Consider the following 19,352-nt stretch of genomic DNA (forward strand, 5'->3'; position numbering starts at 1 on the left):
AAGATGACATCACATTACTCGAATTTTATGAATTTTTCTTATTTTCTTGAGTGAGTATTGTCACATCATATCGTCTGACGGTTGATAGAAAGTTCTAGGCCTATGTTAGGTGTTTGATATATAGGCAACTAAGTGAGCGCAAGAAAAAATGTGAAGTCAGAAAACGTTAAGTTAGTGAAGGTGAAGTTAGACTTCGTAGTTATTGGTCTACTCAGTGAAACATTTCAGACAATGCCTTCTGGGATCCTTAATGGAAGAGTAAATTCGTAAATGCAAAGCTCTAAAGAGAAAATTATGTGACAAAATAACAACTAAACGTGTATAAAGATTTTACAGACTCTGGAAGCCATATGTTAGAGAACTGCTGAGTTGTATATACACGAGTAACAAAATGTGAGAGTGATAAAATAAATGAATTACTTTTCGAGATGAACTACCTTAACAATAAATACTTGGTCCAATATATAATGTGGAATAGTGATTTAGGCACAAGCTCTGACGTTATTCAAATACCTAAACTATTTCAGGTTACATTATTGGTGATCGAAAAGTGCTTAAAACCCAAAGTAACGTTGTATACAATCACCGTTATACGAGGCCTAACTGTGTTTATTTTATTAGCCAGCCTATAGCAGAGAGTAGGGCCAAATAAGTGAAACATTAGGCGTATACATCACAGGTTCTCCTTTAAATTTTACCTTTCATGAAACTGGAAGAAGAATCTAAACCTAATATATAAACTATGGTATTATTTTATTCTATTGACGACGTATCGAGCAACGCTCTTTTCAACCCAGAAAATAGCCTATCACTTGACCTACGAAACATTTTGAAAAGAAACGACACATGAAAATAGAATGTGGCGTAGTAGAGCAACGAGAATTAAACAATATTATAAAGTGATTGAAAAAGTAATAAAAATATAAAACAAGCTTTACATAACAATGAAAAAATTAATATAAAATTTTAAGGTAATAAATGAAGGTATGGTAATTTTTTTTTTTTTAAAGTTAACCATTGGTTAATAAATACAGACACTCTTATACGTTTAATTCAAAACCACCGCACGTGCAAGAACTGTTCTGAGCGTCACGGTATCATTGCAACCTAACGGAAATTTGAATTGAGAGAACGGAAATTTGAATTGAGAGATAGCTTTAAAAGTGTTAGTGCAGAAACTGTCAATATTAGTTAACTGGAAGTAATTACAAAACAAACAAATCTGCTTCAGATTTCGTAAGACGAACAACATCTAGTAAAAAACTTGATTTAAATTTTAAATCAGGAATTAATCGGTAAAATATGACTTAGATTTTTTAAGCACTTGATTACTTGGATTCAAATTAAAAGGCCTAAAACAATTAAGTCAATACATTAATCTATTATAACTATAATTATGAATATATGAAAATGCAGGAGTTTTAAATTTAGTACTAAATAAGTCTTGAGTTACAGTAGAATTATTGGGAACATAAATAGGCAAATTTGTTATGTGCTTGCCGTGAGATGACTTTTATGCCGATGTTCCCAATTAAGTTCTTTCAGTCGGCGTTTTTGACATCGATTGTAGGCTGTAACATAAAGTTTAATATTTAAGGACTTGACTATAACTTTTTAGTTTTGCAAGTTGATAAAGCTGTATCTAAATCCATTTTCTGTAGTTTTGAAGTCAGAATTTTCTTGTGAATGAAAAATAATGCATTTTGACCGTATCTTTGAATTAATATATTGTCTACCGATTTTCTGGTATGTAAACGCAGATTTATAGAAATATTACAATTATTGTAATCAGAGGCGTAGATTCTGGGGGGATGGGGGATACATCCCCCCTTCATTTTAGGTGGGGAGTATGGTGCAGAAATCACCCCCCTACAGTTTGGTATGTTGAATTGTTTTATTGCATCACAGGCCTACAAATTGTATGTTTGTTCTTGTGATTCTCGTGTTCTTAGCAATCGAATTACATAATTAGGCCTAGATGTAGGCTTTCTCAGTAGCCGAAATGTACATCTTTAATATAGGCGTGCTTCTAAGCTTTTCGATCTAAGCGATAGTTCGTATCAGTCAGTAGGCCTAAGTATACATGCAAGGCTTGCAAGCACTATCACAGAATCTGCCTACGTCTTGTACATAGTGTAAGATTAAGTAAAATTTTCATCACAACAGATTGAACAGAGCATGAAATTCGAAAATATTACTCCCAAGCGTAAACTCCTGTGATCTAGATCTGGGAGGTTATTTGTAGTTTGTAGCTGCATCAATCTTATGTGTATATTGTGCGGTTTTCCTACGCCATTTGTTCTTATGCATGTCAAGCCGGTTTTATTGTCGAACGCCTTACTCTCCTTTGTTGCCGAAGCCAATGACAATGGTGTACGTTTAGTGTACAGCTAACGACAGGTTCGGGCCGCTCGGATCCAGACGCGCCCCACATACCCCCCCCCCTCTTCTCCCTTTAGTTTGAGCCTCGATTTTACAACGGGGCTCATTAGACCTGTGTTTGTGGCTCTCATTATTCCATGAAATTTCAGATTATCACCGCCCTCTAATAAAGTGCTAATGCTTTATGGTAAAAGAACAATATATTCTCTTATCATAGATAGTAAAATATTGTATTTTCTTGTATAATCAGAACACAAAGGAGCGATTTCAACGGCCTGAAGCCTTTACTCAACTGTATTGCTAGTTTTTGTTTAGGTGTTTTTATTTAATAGACGTGCTTATAGACATTATATCACAACGTGTTTGCCTTTTGATGAGCTTTAAGAGGAATATAATATATTTATGATTGTTTAAGTATTGTTCAAGAAACTTGCAATTACTTGTAACTAGCACACATTCTTGAATCAGCGATGCCCAGGTGGTCAGTCGATTCGGTAGTCACTGTGAGGTTTGCGCGTTCGACTTAAATACATTGTACAGTTCAGCCCCACTTCCATTCTGTTCTATCTTCGTTCATTGTACGTTAGAGTTTTTCAGTAAAGACTGTATTTTAGCCTGTTGAGTCATCTTGGAAACACATGCCAATTATGACAAGCAAGCGTCTGAGACTTTCCGATATCAGACAGTTCTGCAAGCCAGTTACTGGTATTACAAGTGACAATGCAGATAATCCAACAGCCTCAAGCAAAGGAAAAAAAAAACTTGCCATACAGGGGAAATACCATGTTCATCAGAGGACGAGTCTGAAAATGCTTGTGCAACTATTGCACATCATGAACCACCAGATAGTTGTGAAACAAGTTTGTGCAGAAATGAAAAATCTGACACTCCACAGATACATTGTGGAAAGCCATATCATCCAGATGCACAACTAATACCACGACAGAAAGCAAAATCTCAAAATATCAACTTCCAGGGCAATCGGTTTGATGAGTTCCCATGGCTGCACTTCGACAATCAGACTCAAAAATTCACATACTTTCATTGTGCCAAGGCGGAAAATACAGTCCTTTTTATAGGAAATTTGGAGAGGCCAGTGGAGTATACCTTCATATCCACCGGTTTTAGCAACTGGAAAAAGGCAAAACAGAAATTCAACGAACACCAATCCTCCTCTCAGCACAGATTCGCTATATCTCCAGAAGGTTCACTTGATGTAACTCCAGTGACTGTCTAGCTACATGATGGAAAAAAGAAGTAGCAGGAAGAATGCAAAAGAAGTCTAGCCAAAATATTCAGAAGTTTACGTTTCTTACTGCGTCAAGGTTTAGCATTACGGGGACATACTGATACGGAGGGGAACTTCCTACAGTTAATGAAGCTCCTGGAAGAAGATGATCCTGAGTTGACGGCCTACTTGTCAAAGAAAACCACATTCACCTCACCCCAGGCTCAGAATGAAATAATGGAGATATGTTCATCCATCAAATACTGAGGAACATAGCACACGAAGTGCAGCAAAGTAAAATCTTTGCATCAATGGTTGATGACACTCAAAATGTTACAGGTGCCGAACAGGAAGCAATATGTGTACGATACGTAGATGAGAACCTTGACGTCCATGAGACATTTCTTGGTTTGTACAGTGTTTCCAATACAACTGGTGAAACAATATCCTCGACTGTACTTGATGTACTGACTAGACTCAATTTAACACTATCAGGATTAAGAGCACAAATTTATGATGGAGCCGCTAACATGAGTGGTGCGTACAGTGAATGGCAGGCAAAAATAAAAGAGAGAAAACCGTCAGCTTTGTTTTATCAAGGCTAATTTAACAATGCAACATGCAGTTGAAGCTTGTGAATGTGTTTGATATTCTATCCAGTGGGTACATGAACTTGGTGTCTTGCTTCAGAGGTCAGGCAAATACAAGACAATCTTTGAAAATATTGTATCTTCAGACAGCCACAATGGTCCAGTTAAATACATCCACCCACTGTGTCCAACACGCTGGTTGTGCCCCCTAACTGCAATTACATGTGCTAATGATCACTATAGTGACATTGTTGATTCTTTGTCTGAATTAGCAAGTGAAAAATCAGATGTAGCAGTGAAAGCACGAGGTATGCTGGACAGATTTGACACTTTTAGGATTGTTGATGGCTCAGCATCCATTAGCTGCATTAGAGGAACTAAACCGTGCATTCTAAACCATATCAGCGACAGTATGTGGCATGATTGAAGCATCTGCAATGACAGTTGAGCAACTGCGGGAATTGCGAACAGAGGAAAATTACAACAAGATATTTGATGAAGCTGAGAAAAAGGTAATTTCCCTAAATCTGGTGCCTATTCAACTACCACGCATTCGCAGATCCCCAAGAAGGATCACAGGTGATGGCTCAGCTCACCATTCTGCAACAGCTAGAGATTACTACAGAAGCCAATATTTTGAATTTGTGAACGCAGTTATATAATATCTGACCACTAGATTCAATGCAGACAACAATGACTTGAGGCAATATCTGACACTTGAGAACAAGATCACATTTTGCAAGATTGACAACTCGGTTATAAACTTCTATCCAGAAATCTCTGCACAACGGCTCGAGTTTCAGTTGCCCATGTTCAAAGAAGCAACAAAAGCAGTATCCCTGAAAGGTGCGAAGGATGCTTACTGTAAAATGCATGAAACAAACCAGCAGATGTTCAGTGAAGTGTTTCTTCTACTGAAAATTTCCTCGTGTGTCCAGTATCCAGCTGCGAATGTGAATGCAGTTTTTCTGCATTAAGACGGCTGAAGACGTGGTTAAGGTCAACTATGTCTCAGTGCCGCCTCAACCATGTGGCAGTTTGTCACACTCACAAAGATGAGGTCGACAAGATAAATATAGAAGAGCTTATGAAAGAATTCATAAACAGATCATCACAGAGGAGGTCTACGTTTGAGAACATGTAGACTAGAGGACTAAATGAATCTTACTTCAATGAAAAGTATGAATAATTATGTGCTACACTGTATTGATGTGTAATTTTCAAGAGTTCGCAAAGACATTTTAATTATTTTTTATCAAACAACATGAACAGTTTTTCAGTAGATATAAACTTATCAAGGGTAATTACTAATTTTATTAATATTTGAAAACGTAATTCATGCAATGAAAATTATTAGTAACCTTTTCAAGTATAATGGCCATCTTTTATACCGTACAGTGTGCAGGAATAAAATCATGTGGCAGTTAATTTGTGACACATTTGTCTTTATCCTATTAACATTTTGAAAACTGTTCACGACACCTCACTTATACAAACCTACATGGAAACGTTGAAGTATCGTAGCAACAAGATTACTCTGTGACTGCACGTTTACAGCTTTCAGGTTCACGTAATCAGAGATTACCAATTTGTAAATTGAACAGTCCACATAAGTGGTTGCAAAAATCATCCCCCCATCGGGTGTAAAACATCTACGCCCGTGTCCTTAAGACTACTTTCTAAAGTTCATATTTTCACAGGTCATGTACATCTCACTTAATGTATCATAAATTAAAAAATACGACACCTTGAAAACATGAGCGCTTTCAAAGTGTGAACATTTCTTCTTCATGCGTTAACTTCGAATGATGTTTTTGTTTTGTTTCTGTCTGTATGTGACCTTTGTCGAAGTTTCGATCTTGTATATTTGGAAGAGCCAGGCGCGTTTCTGTCTCAAAGATCTACGAAGGTCTGTTTGTAGTTGACCTCTTCTCAAGACTAAGTCCACATATTTTTATCTATTGTCTGTTGTCATTATGATGCTGACTTATTTTGTTTGTTGTGTTCTTGTATCTTGTGCTTTATGTTTTGTGCAGCTCCTGAACTGTTGTATTATGTATGGGAATAAAAGTATGTTGTTTAGTGATGTTCATGGTTAATGTTATGAAATCTTTTTGTTTGGATTCATGATGGGGAAACAACATGGTTTGTCCAAAGACAAACAAACACGGCCTTTTTATAACAGAAGTTTGAAGTTACTTCAGTGACTTTTAACCATGTTAAAATTTTGCAATCTTTCTATAAGAGTATATTCCACAATTCTTTAATCATAGTTTTTAATCTTATGTTACATTTTGGTTGGAAATATTCAAACTATTCAAGTCGGTTAATAGCGAGCATCAAGCTGACGTGAGATTGATCTATGTTACTGAGTGACGGTGTGATACAAACATTGCAACTAAACGAGTTTAATTAATTGATGGTTTAAATTTGTAACTATTACTAGCAATACAAAAGTAAAATCATTTATAAGGAAAAAGAAAGTATAAGACAATTTAACCTATTGCCATTGTTTTCATTTCAGAACCCATAACAGTGAAGATGTGCATAGTCTCGTTTTCATTAGCGACAGTGGGAATACCACTTTTAATATGTTTATTATGGTAAGTATAATATTTCTGTTGGTTAGATTTGTTTATTTTTAGGTACAGAGCCATCCAATGGGATCGAACTCCTAATCGTTGTGCTATTAATCTTGAAGTTAACAGCTAATTGGTTGGAAGAAGTAATAGTTTAGAAATACTTCAATGTATCTGACGTTTACTATCACGAACTTTAAAGTGATTTCGAATACTGAAAATTTCCAATGATACTTACGATTTTCATACTATTTAAATATATCTAACATGTAAACAATTTACGACTCAGGAGTTGTAGAATTAGCAATTAAATTCGAATATTTAACAAGTACCTACACTAGGCAAAATAATTTAGATTAAACTGTTATTTATCAGTGTTGATTAGATTTACTAAATGACTAGTTAATTCATTTAATATAGAATTGATATTTTCGTATTTCTTTCTTTCCCACTTACCTGAATCTAGGATCTAATTTAAATTTGTCTTCGAATAACGAAAATTTGTGATGTTGATCAAAAGAAATAAGAATGCTATCATAAAACATGTTATGTAGCTGGTGTAGTAATATACCACTGTCAACTTATAATGAAGTTAACGATTGACATGTTACGGTAAAATTGCCCCTATTTGTCGCCGGTTTCATCTTACTTTTAATATAAAGGTGTACCTACTTATGTCTATAACTACAAACAGATTTAGCAAAATTAGTTCTTTTTCTTTTAGTATGATAATATGGAAACGGAGACAAACAAACCAGCAACAACAGAGAGACGCAACAATAAAAGATAATCCGGATATTTATGACGTGAGTGTTAACAACCATTTAGTTTAAGGTGCTGATAAGCAATATTTATGTTTCAAATTTATGCAATGAGCACAGAAATGTAGTTTTATTTTGTTTATTTGTTGTGGAGCATAAGGCTACACTACACAATGGGCTATCTATGCTGTCTCCATTAGTGGTAACGAAACTCAGTTTGAACTTTATAAAGCTTCAGATTTACCACTGTGGTACTTAGTTTGAAAGAAAAATATGTTACTTTCTATGAAACTGATATTGTATTCTTTCATATTTTCTGAATGATGTTATTTGTTTTCCTACAACTCTGAACAACAGTTGGTCTGGAGTGTCCTGGTGATTATTGAGTTACATTCACGAGGTCGAATCCTTCCATCGAACATGACTTTTGTTACTGCTTTGTGGTCATTATACTATAACGATCAATTTCACTATCTGTTAGTCAAGAGTAACCCATGACTAGTTTTGGAATATTACAGTCAGGGACGGATAGCAGTCATAACCCTAGTTTTGTACGAAATTCAACAACAACAACAAAACTAAAAAAAAAAAAGAAATGTTTGTGCAATTCGTCCTTAATTGTGAATTGGTATACTACAAAGAAGTAGCTGGCTAGCACCACTCACTACAAACACTTGAAGTACGATAATCGAATTTTGGTATTTCACCGTCACTCTTATAACGCACTCACAGCCCGAAAGTTTAGAGAGTAAATTCACAGCAACGGTATTCGATCTATGAATTCATTCCAACTGAAAACATAATAATATCCTAGATATACACATATACACCTAACTAAGCAGTAAACCTACTGACATATCACCTGTAGAGTGAATCCCAGAAAATACGTACTTTATAATTGTTGTACTAACACTGAAATATATGTTTATACATATTGAATTTCTATTCAAATTTGAATATACAATTTTAAAACTGTTGTGATCGAATGTTAAGCCATTCTTTTGAGGGATTTTCAAATTTGACACTGTGACCTTAAGGAATTAGTTCATCAAAGTACATATCTATTATATTTTGGTAATAAGTAAAGGAGACAAATTTGTTTTCCAGTCTCAGATGTATTAACTTTAACTCAGTTTCAGGATGGTAGCTCGGGTTTCTATTATGTCAGTTCTGCATTAAAAGTTCTGATGGACCCGATGATTAACGGGTCAGCTTTAAATTGGAGTTGAACGTAAATTAATATTGATAAATCTCGTTAGCACTGAAAATAATTTAGCATTAATAAGAGCTGTTCTTTATTTTGATATTCATTGATGCCTCCTTAAATTCTGAAAATGACAAAATGATTACATTTATATCAAGGACAGATTAATATTTACATTAAATATTGCTATGAGAAAATATAAAAATCACACACCTGATTCCTTAAAATGAAATAAGTTTAATGTATTCGTGAAATTAATATTAATGTATTTGGGTTACATTATAATCAATGTTTCTTCTCCTACCTAAAGATTTTAATTATTTTTAAATATTGTTTTAAAAGAAATACTAATATATCTAATAAAACAACAGATCGTCTGACTTCTTTTATTAATTTCTTCTTTTGGTATTTCGACATTAACGGTCACTATTCAGGAAATAGTAATACTGATAATCTATACAACAACAAGATGTTGTTCTAATGATTCTTTCCTTATAATTATAATATAAATAAAATTTATTCGTTAATTTCATAATTTTACTTACTTTTTTTTTCTATATAAGTCTTATTATCTGTTTTCACAATTTTACAACTTCTACTGTCTTTACGAATCCAGTTTCTTCTGCCCTCTTACAACTGGCGATTGAAAGTGGTACCAAAACTTTGATTAAGTGATTTAGTTTTACGAGGTTAGCACAAAGATACAAAAGTGGCTCTCTCTGCTTTGCTCACCACAGATATTGAAACCAGGTATTTAACATTGTAAGACATACTGCTGTACCACTGTGGTCGCGCAAAAAATAAATTATAAAATTTTTCGAAAAAATAAATTTTTATCTCTTATATTACATTCCGAGAAAATGAAAACATGAAATATACCTCTTTTAGGGCTTACCAGATTCGTTAAGACAATCGATTCGTAACCTGAGGGTCGTGGGTTTGAATTCCCGTCGCACCAAACATGCTCGCGTTTTCAAACGTAGGAGCGTTGCTTTGTGACAGTCAATCTCACTATTCGTTGTTAAAAGAGTCGGTGGTGAGTGGTGATGATTAGTTACCTTCCCTCTAGTCTTACACTGTTAATTTAGGGACGGCAAGCGCAGATAGCCCTCGTGTAGCTTTTCGCGAAATAAATAAAAACAACAAACAATCTTTTATGACTAAATTACATTATTAAAAGATATCGATATATTTACATAAATTACATGTTAGATTTCCCGAAAAAGTCCACTATATGCCAGTAAACAGCGTATCTTGGAAATATTTAGAGTTCTAAAAAGAAAACTACATTTTCATGTGTTCCTTTTTTGAGAACGTAGTGTAAATCAGAAAAAGAATGTCTTTCGCAAAAATTTTTGCAAATTTTTTGGCACTATTATAATTATCTTGTAGTAAAAGTACAGAAAAATGTGGCTGTACAAAACCGGTAGTAACTGTGAAACCGTGAAAAAATTTACTGACAATTAGAGAAGAGAAAAAGTAAGTAAAACTTTGAAATTATAAAATAAATAAGTTCCATTTCTGTTATAATTATGAGGAATAGAATGGTTAGGATAATATTTAAAAGGGAAAGTATGATGACTAATTTTAGTTAGCTTTGAACATTTGTATGGTATTAAATTTATACGTGGAGTTTATTGTGTATCTGAATATTTTGAAAAGCATACGTATTTATTTAGATGATTCATATGTAGTTGAAAGGTAATATTTTTCTCTGAAAGGTTCTCAGTAAAACTATTTTCTGAACAGAAACTTTTGAAGTTAAAAAACGGGAAGAATAAATTAATAAAAGAAGCTGCATATCCGTGGATTTACAACGTTAGAAACCTAGTTTCAATATTCGTGATGGACAAAGCGCAAGGAGCTCATTGTGTAGCTTTGGCTTAAATTCAAACAAACAATTTTTTGGTTAAATTTATATGTATATATATATATATATATGCATTTGTTTCACTAGGATACAACAAAACCAACGACTTCGAACCACACCAAAAGCCTCGAAGATTCCGAGAAAATCTCCAAAGAAAAAAGGTAAAATATCTCTATTTTTCGACTGTCTATTGTTAAAATTATTAGGTTTTAGTCAGAACTTTTCTGAAATATTTATTTTATATGTACACCCGAGGACAAAATCTCTTCTTCCTCCTCCTCTTCACTAATTTACACCATTGAAATATTGGAATACAAGCAATCAAAGTATAGAAGTAAAACTTCACCAAAATAAAACAGAAATGTTTCACAAACAATTTCTATCAAAAAACGGAGAAAAGGAATTGGGAAAGAAAACATTTTATATGAATTCATTACTTTCAACGCATAAACTTCCATTTTCTACAACTGAACTTTGTGTTCGACAATATGCATTCAGAATATTAATATGATAAAAGCGACTAATCAGTTAATCAAATAGAATTAGTCAATACACATCCTGAACCTTTTTCTTATCAAAGCAAAGACAGACCATATGAGCCCAATGTTTCAAGCCAGAGTTATGCAGGACCATCAAAGTGTCTTAGGCCTTATAAACTAACACGTCTTATATTCAGTATATCTTACCAGCTTCTTACCACATCAAATGTAATTAAAAAAGGATCAAAACGTAGAGAGCAAAACACATTTCTTATAGCTCAGAAATATATTGAAGACAAAAGAAAATCTTGCTCAGGGACTTGTCGCGCTCTAGCAGACATCTTTCTTTAGAAGAGTTGGAACAAAACCAAAATCGTTTTGACTATATTTTAAGTGAGCATGAGTTATCATACATTTTAATGGAATACCAAATAATCTATTAACTGGAATAGACTACACACAGATAAAATAAGACAAAAATCGAATCTCACATTACAGCCAATCAATGCCGCAAACTTAATTCATCACCAATTTACAGCATCATTATCGCGAAAAGTTGGATGAAAGAAAAGTAAAAATCATAAGACAACCAATTTGCATGACCCTTTTACCACATGAACATCTCAAATAACTTTCGAATTACAAACCACAATTACGTGCTTCTGATGATCACCCAAAGCTAAGCACCAAAATAGGGGATGAGACACCATGCTGAGTTATTACACTTCTAATATTTATAAACAAAAAAGTGTGAGAAGAAGTCTTGACACATTCTTAGAAATAAATATTATTATTTTTTTCTACATACTTGATGTCCTGTTAAACGATATTTTAGATCATGTTTAGTCTGTACTTTATAATTTCTCCAATGTCAACATTCAAATTTATAAATTTAAACTTTTTGTTTTAATTGAGAAAGTGCATTAAAACTACTACTATACGCTGGAAAGAAAATATGGGGGAAGAACCCAAAAAGAAATCTTTGTACCGACTATTTACAATTTCCTGGCACGGCATGGCCAAGCGTGTTAAGGCGTGCGACTCGTAATCTGAGTGTCGCGGGTTCACATCACCGTCGCGCCGCACATTCTCGCCCTCCCAGCCGTGGGGGCATTATAATGTGACGGTCAATCGCACTATTCGTTGGCAAAAGAGTAGCCCAAAGAGTTGGCGGTGGGTGGTGACGACTAGTTGCTTTCCCTCTAGTCTTACACTGCTAAATTAGGGACGGCTAGCGCAGATAGCCCTCGAATAGCTTTGCGCGAAATTCAAACAAACTCCCTTAAAGCTACTTTCTAATTTTCATATTTTCACAGGTGATGTAGATCTTATTTAATGTATCATAAATTAAAAATACGACACCTTGAAAACATGAGCGTTTTCAAAGTGGGAACATTTCTTCTTCATGCGTTAACTACGAATGATCTTTTTGTTTTGTTTCTGTCTGTCTGTGACCTTTATCGAAGTTTCGATCTTATATATTTGGAAGAGCCAGGTGCGTTTCTATCTCAAAGATCTACGAAGGTCTGTTTGTAGTTGACCTCATCTCAAAACCAAGTCCATATATTTTTATCTATTGTCTGTTGTCATTATGATGCTGACTTATTTTGTTTGTTGTGTTCTTGTATCTTGTGCTTTATGTTTTGTACAGCTCCTGAACTGTTGTATTATGTATGGGAATAAAAGTATGTTGTTTAGTGATGTTTATGGTTAATGTTATGAAATCTTCTTATGTGGATTCATGATGGGGAAACAACATGGTTTGTCCAAAGACAAACAAACACGGCCTTTTTTATAACAGAAGTTTGAAGTTACTTTAGTGACTTTTAGCCATGTTAAAATTTTGCAATCTTTGTATAAGAGTATATTCCACAATTCTTTAGTCATAGTTTTTAATCTTATGTTACATTTTGGTTGGAAATATTCAAACTAGTCATGTCGGTTAATAGCGAGTATCAAGCTGACGTGAGATTGATCTATGTTACTGAGTGACGGTGTGATACAAACATTGCAACTAAACGAGTTTAATTAATTGATGGTTTAAATTTGTAACTATTACTTGCAATATAAAAGTAAAATCATTTATAAGGAGAAAGAAAGTACAAGGCAATTTAACCTATTGCCATTAAAACTCACTGTGCAAACACACAAAAAACATTTTTGAACAGTTGTTAGTGAAATGGTTAACTTAACACTTTTTTAAAATTTTATTGCTTGTGTTTTGGAGCCATCGCTTCTGATGTTTTACAAGCTATCTGTTAAGAAAAGTTGTTCCTTATTATTATTATTCTTACAACTATCGACAGCATCTCGTGTTGTGAGGACATTACTTTGACCACTTGTCTCTCTTCACTTATTATAGAAGCTCGGGCTGACCATCTCATTGTATTGTTTTGTCATGATGTTTCTTATCAGCCACATATTTCATTTTCAACTCTTTGTTATATCATGTTTCAGACTAAATTTACGTACATTTTATGTCAAAAATACAAACAATTGTCCATAACTTGATAGAAAACATAAATAAGTGTGCTTTGGGAAATATCGTGCGTCAAAAAATATTTTTCAAATATTTCCCTTTTGATAACGATGTGACAAAAAGAGGTAACTTTATAAAAAAATATTTTATCAGTTAGTAACTTTTAAAACATATTATGTATTAAATAGTTTAAGGTAAAGAATGAAATTAAAACATATACATATATAAATTAATTTTCGTGGGTCGTATCATTTTGGTTAACTAAGCCTTATCACAGAAAGTCTTGTTTTTGAAACTGAAGAAAATTATTTAAGATAAAAAACAGGTATTCATTCCGTAAGTATGTGCGTTAAATGCAGTTGTTTTTGTTAACAAGAATAGAGACTATAAAAGTACAAACATTTTTACATTTGCCATAGATATATCTTTACTAACGATTTAAATAACACTTTCTCACAACACAAAGTATTGGCGAGTAGTTAAATTTTAACAAACTAGTGCGGTTTGAAACGTCTTTCATATATATATATATATATATATTCAAAACAATAATACTAACAACACTTTATATGAAAATATTTATTACTTGACAATAGAAATGTTAAAAAATCATATAGTTTTCATTTCAGAACCCATCACAGAAGAGACGTCTACACTTTCCTTTGTATTCACAACAGTGGGAATGTCACTTATAATATGTTTATCATGGTAAGTATAATATTTCTGTTGGTTAGATTTGTTTATTTTTAGGTACAGAGCCATCCAATGGGATCGAACTCCTAATCGTAGTGCTATTAATCTTGAAGTTTACAGCTAATTGGTTGGAAGAAGTAATAGTTTAGAAATACTTCAATGTATCTGACGTTTATTATCACGAACTTTAAAGTGACTTCGAATATTGAAAATTTCCAATGATACTTACGATTTTCATACTATTTAAATATATCTAACATGTAAACAATTTACGACTCAGGAGTTGTAGAATTAGCAATTAAATTCGAATATTTAACAAGTACCTACAATAGGCAAAATAATTTAGATTAAAGTGTTATTTATCAGTGTTGATAAGATTTACTAAATGACTAGTTAATTCATTTAATATAGAATTGATATTTTCGTATTTCTTTCCTTCCCACTTACCTGAATCTAGGATCTAATTTAAATTTGTCTTCGAATAACGAAAATTTGTGATGTTGATCAAAAGAAATAAGAATGGTATCATAAAACATGTTATGTAGCTGGTGTAGTAATATACCACTGTCAACTTATAATGAAGTTAACGATTGACATGTTACGTAAAATTGCCCCTATTTGTCGCCGGTTTCATCTTACTTTTAATATAAAGGTGTACCTACTTATGTCTATAACTACAAACAGATTTAGCAAAATTAGTTCTTTTTCTTTTAGTATGATAATATGGAAACGGAGACAAACAAACCAGCAACAACAGAGAGACGCAACAATAAAAGATCCGGAAATTTATGACGTGAGTGTTAAAACCATTTAGTTTAAGGTGCTGATAGGCAATATTTATGTTTCAAATTTATGCAATGAGCACAGAAATGTAGTTTTACTTTTGTTTATTTGTTGTGGAGCATAAGGCTACACTGCTGTGCCACTGTGGTCGCGCAAAAAATAAATTATAAAAATGTTTCGAAAAATAATTCTTTATCTTTTATATTACATTCCCAGAAAATGAAAACATGAAATATACCTCTTTTAGGGCTTGCCAGATGGGTTAAGACAATCGATTCGTAACCTGAGGGTCGTGGGCTCGAATCCCCGTCGCACCAAACATGCTCGCGTTTTCAAACGTGACAGTCAATCCCACTATTTGTTGTTAATAGAGTCGGTGGTGATGATTAGTTACCTTCCCTCTAGTCTTACACTGTTAATTTAGGGACGGCTAGCGCAGATAGCCCTCGTGTAGTTTTGCGCGAAATAAATAAAAACAACAAACAATCTTTTATGACTAAATTACATTATTAAAATATATCGACATATTTACATAAATTACATGTTAGATTTTCCGAAAAAGTCCACTATATGCCAGTAAACAGCGTATCTTGGAAATATTTAGAGTTCTAAAAAAAAACTACATTTTCATGTGTTCCTTTTTTGAGAACGTGGTGTAAATCAGAAAAAGAATGTCTTTCGAAAAAATTTTTGCAAATTTTTTGGCACTAATATAATTATCTTGTAAAAGTACAGAAAAATGTGGCTGTACAAAACCGGTAGTAACTGTGAAACCGTGAAAAAATTTACTGACAACTAGAGAAAAGAAAAAGCAAGTAAAACTTTGGAATTATAAAATAAATAAGTTTCATTCCTGTTATAATTATGAGGAATAGAATGGTTAGGATAATATTTAAAAGGGAAAGTATGATGACTAATTTTAGTTAGTTTTGAACATTTGTATGGTATTAAATTTATACATAGAGTTTATTGTGTATCTGAATCTTTTGAAAAGCATACGTATTTATTTAGATTATTCATATGTAGTTGAAAGGTAATATTTTTCTCTGAAAGGTTCTCAGTAAAACTATTTTCTGAACAGAAACTTTTGAAGTTAAAAAACGGGAAGAATAAATTAATAAAAGAAGCTGCATATCCGTGGATTTACAACGTTAGAAACCTAGTTTCAATATTCGTGATGGACAAAGCACAAAGAGCTCATTGTGTAGCTTTGGCTTAAATTGAAACAAACAATTTTTTGGTTAAATTTATATATATATATATATATATATGCATTTGTTTCACTAGGATACAACAAAACCAACGATTTCAAACCACACCAAAAGCCTCGAAGATTCCGAGAAAATCTCCGAAGGAAAAGGTAAAATATCTCTATTTTTCGACTGTCTATTGTTAAAATTATTAGGTTTTAGTCAGAACTTTTCTGAAATATTTATTTTATATGTACACCCGAGGACAAAATCTCTTCTTCCTCCTCCTCTTCACTAATTTACACCATTGAAATATTGGAATACAAGCAATCAAAGTATAGAAGTAAAACTTCACCAAAATAAAACAGAAATGTTTCACAAACAATTTCTATCAAAAAACGGAGAAAAGGAATTGGGAAAGAAAACATGTTATATGAATTCACTACTTTCAACGCATAAACTTCCATTTTCTACAACTGAACTTTGTGTTCGACAATATGCATTCAGAATATTAATATGATAAAATCGACTAATCAGTTAATCAAATAGAATTAGTCAATACACATCCTGAACTTTTTTCTTATCAAAGCAAAGACAGACCATATGAGCCCAATGTTTCAAGCCAAAGTTATGCAGGACCATCAAAGTGTCTTAGGCCTTATAAACTAACACGTCTTATATTCAGTATATCTTACCAGCTTCTTAGCACACCAAATATAATTAAAAGGATCGAAAGGTAGAAAGCAAAACACATTTCTTATAGCCCAGAAATATATTGAAGACAAAAGAAAATCTTGCTCAGGGACTTGTCGCGCTCTAGCAGACATCTTTCTTTAGAAGAGTTGGAACAAAACCAAAATCGTTTTGACTATATTTTAAGTGAGCATGAGTTATCATACATTTTAATGGAATACCAAATAATCTATTAACTGGAATAGACTACACACAGATAAAATAAGACAAAAATCGAATCTCACATTACAGCCAATCAATGCCGCAAACTTAATTCATCACCAATTTACAGCATCATTATCGCGAAAAGCTGGATGAAAGAAAAGTAAAAATCATAAGACAACCAATTTGCATGACCCTTTTACCACATGAACATCTCAAATAACTTTCGAATTACAAACCACAATTACGTGCTTCTGATGATCACCCAAAGCTAAGCACCAAAATAGGGGATGAGACACCATGCTGAATTATTACACTTCTAATATTTATAAACAAAAAAGTGTGTGAAGAAGTCTTGACACATTCTTAGAAATAAATATTATTATTTTTTCTACATACCTGATGTCCTGTTAAACGATATTTTAGATCATGTTTTGTCTGTACTTTAGAATTTCATCAATGTCAACATTGAAATTGATAAGTTTCAACCTTTTGTTTCAATTGTATATGTCCTTTAACATTAACGAAAATTTACTTTATATTATTCGTCGATTGAAATATAGGATAAAATATTTTGCTGATATTAAACACATAAAATTAAATAATAATTAAACATGGAACATAAGGCAGAAGTACACATTCCTTATAATACTTATGTGAAGAAGCACATTAGGCTGGTATAACAAGTTGGCAAACAACGATTTATACATACAAGGAAGTGATGTACATGTTTCCACAGAATATTGGCCTGTCTTCTTCAAATATGGTCTTTAACTCAGCAGTATATGGTTTAAGCAGTACATAATTGTAATAAAATGCAGTAGTGAGTTAGTGAATGTAGGGTTCCCCCAAACCAAAATGTAATTGTTCATTTTACATCCTGTATACATATATATATATATAAATATGCTTGTGTTTGTATAAAATGAAATAATTCGTAAAGATATTAGTTAGAAACTTTTTAGAAGGCAAGTTTATGAAGAAAACATCTGTATAATATTTTTTCTTCAGGTGTAATACTATCACAGATGATCGAGCACGTGGGAACAACTGAACAATGTCAAAAAGGTAACGTCTTCTGTGACGAACATGAACAGTCAGCTCCTCCAGAAGTGACCAAAACGTATGTATTTTGAAGTAAATTCTAACTCTTAGCTTTACTGATTGTCAGGGTCTTCTAGTCACAGTCTATGGGACGCAGATTTGAACTCTCGTCACACCGAACATCCTCATCTTTTTTGCCGTGAAGAGTGTAAATGTATTATGACGTATTCATTATTTGTAATAATTGCTTTTATTTCAGCGACCTGTGCAAAGAATCGAAGTCGCCGAAAACGTCACTCAAAAAGCGATTTCAGGTCTTTGCAAGATCCACCAGAAATACCATCAAAGGCATCTTCTGCAGGGAAGATGCCAACAGAACAAACAAGAAAGAAAGACGGAAAAATCCGCGAAGGTCGAGAAAATCATGTTGTTTTCCCACGTGCTTCGGAAGAAAAAAAGGAAGTTCTCACGACCAGAATGACTCTGTGTGTCACTACTTGTCGTAAGTACGAGGATTTAAATGGGATACCAAATTTTCATACTGCATATACTGAACGCAAACTATTGAATTACAAGAAACAAGTTGTAATAAATAAATTGTAAGTGTAAAAATTTTGTTCAGGCCATGGCCTGACTGGCCTTATCGCTTCTTAGGATTCTCTTAGAAACATACATTTTTGACTATACATATATGCATATGCTGGACTGTCTTAGTAGAAGAGATTAGAATAAATTAATGCTTAAGTTTAACTTCAGTGAAGATCTGTTTCAAAGAAGCGTGTGTTTTTTTCAGATATGAAAAATACAGTAGTTTTGACATCACTTTGGATGATCTATGATTATTAACTTAATATTCATTTCATAGCAAAGCTTAAATTGTATGGAGTTTGTATATTATGGATATTAGTGTAACTTCTTTTAACAACCATGTCGTGTTTTTTATGTTTGTTACTATTGTCCACTTGACATAACAGTAATTGAATATTTTAACTTTTTCATCCATGTTAATATAAAGGAAAATATCAACCTCTACATTAACTTATTTATTCACATGACGTATTACACCACATTTCAGTCACTCTACGTCTGAGGAATCTGAAAACAATTCCCTACCTCTTTCCGACTACACGTGTGGTCGATTCGTTCAGTTTCTGTCGGATGGAACACGTGTTGTGG

General features: G+C 33.1%; 1 protein-coding gene across 1 annotated transcript in view; it reads left to right on the top strand.

The window, feature by feature from the left end:
• The window catches only part of LOC143222902 (uncharacterized), a 31,717-nt gene extending 13,045 nt beyond the window's left edge, over positions 1–18,672 (top strand). The window contains exon 2 of the mRNA XM_076450065.1: positions 18,436–18,672. Within this exon, the coding sequence (XP_076306180.1) occupies positions 18,436–18,657 (222 nt within the window). The 3' untranslated portion in view covers positions 18,658–18,672. The remainder of the gene's footprint in view (positions 1–18,435) is intronic.
• The last annotated feature ends 680 nt before the right edge of the window (positions 18,673–19,352 follow it).

This window comes from Tachypleus tridentatus, chromosome 8 (genome assembly GCF_004210375.1).
Source record: "Tachypleus tridentatus isolate NWPU-2018 chromosome 8, ASM421037v1, whole genome shotgun sequence".
Taxonomy (NCBI): domain Eukaryota; kingdom Metazoa; phylum Arthropoda; class Merostomata; order Xiphosura; family Limulidae; genus Tachypleus; species Tachypleus tridentatus.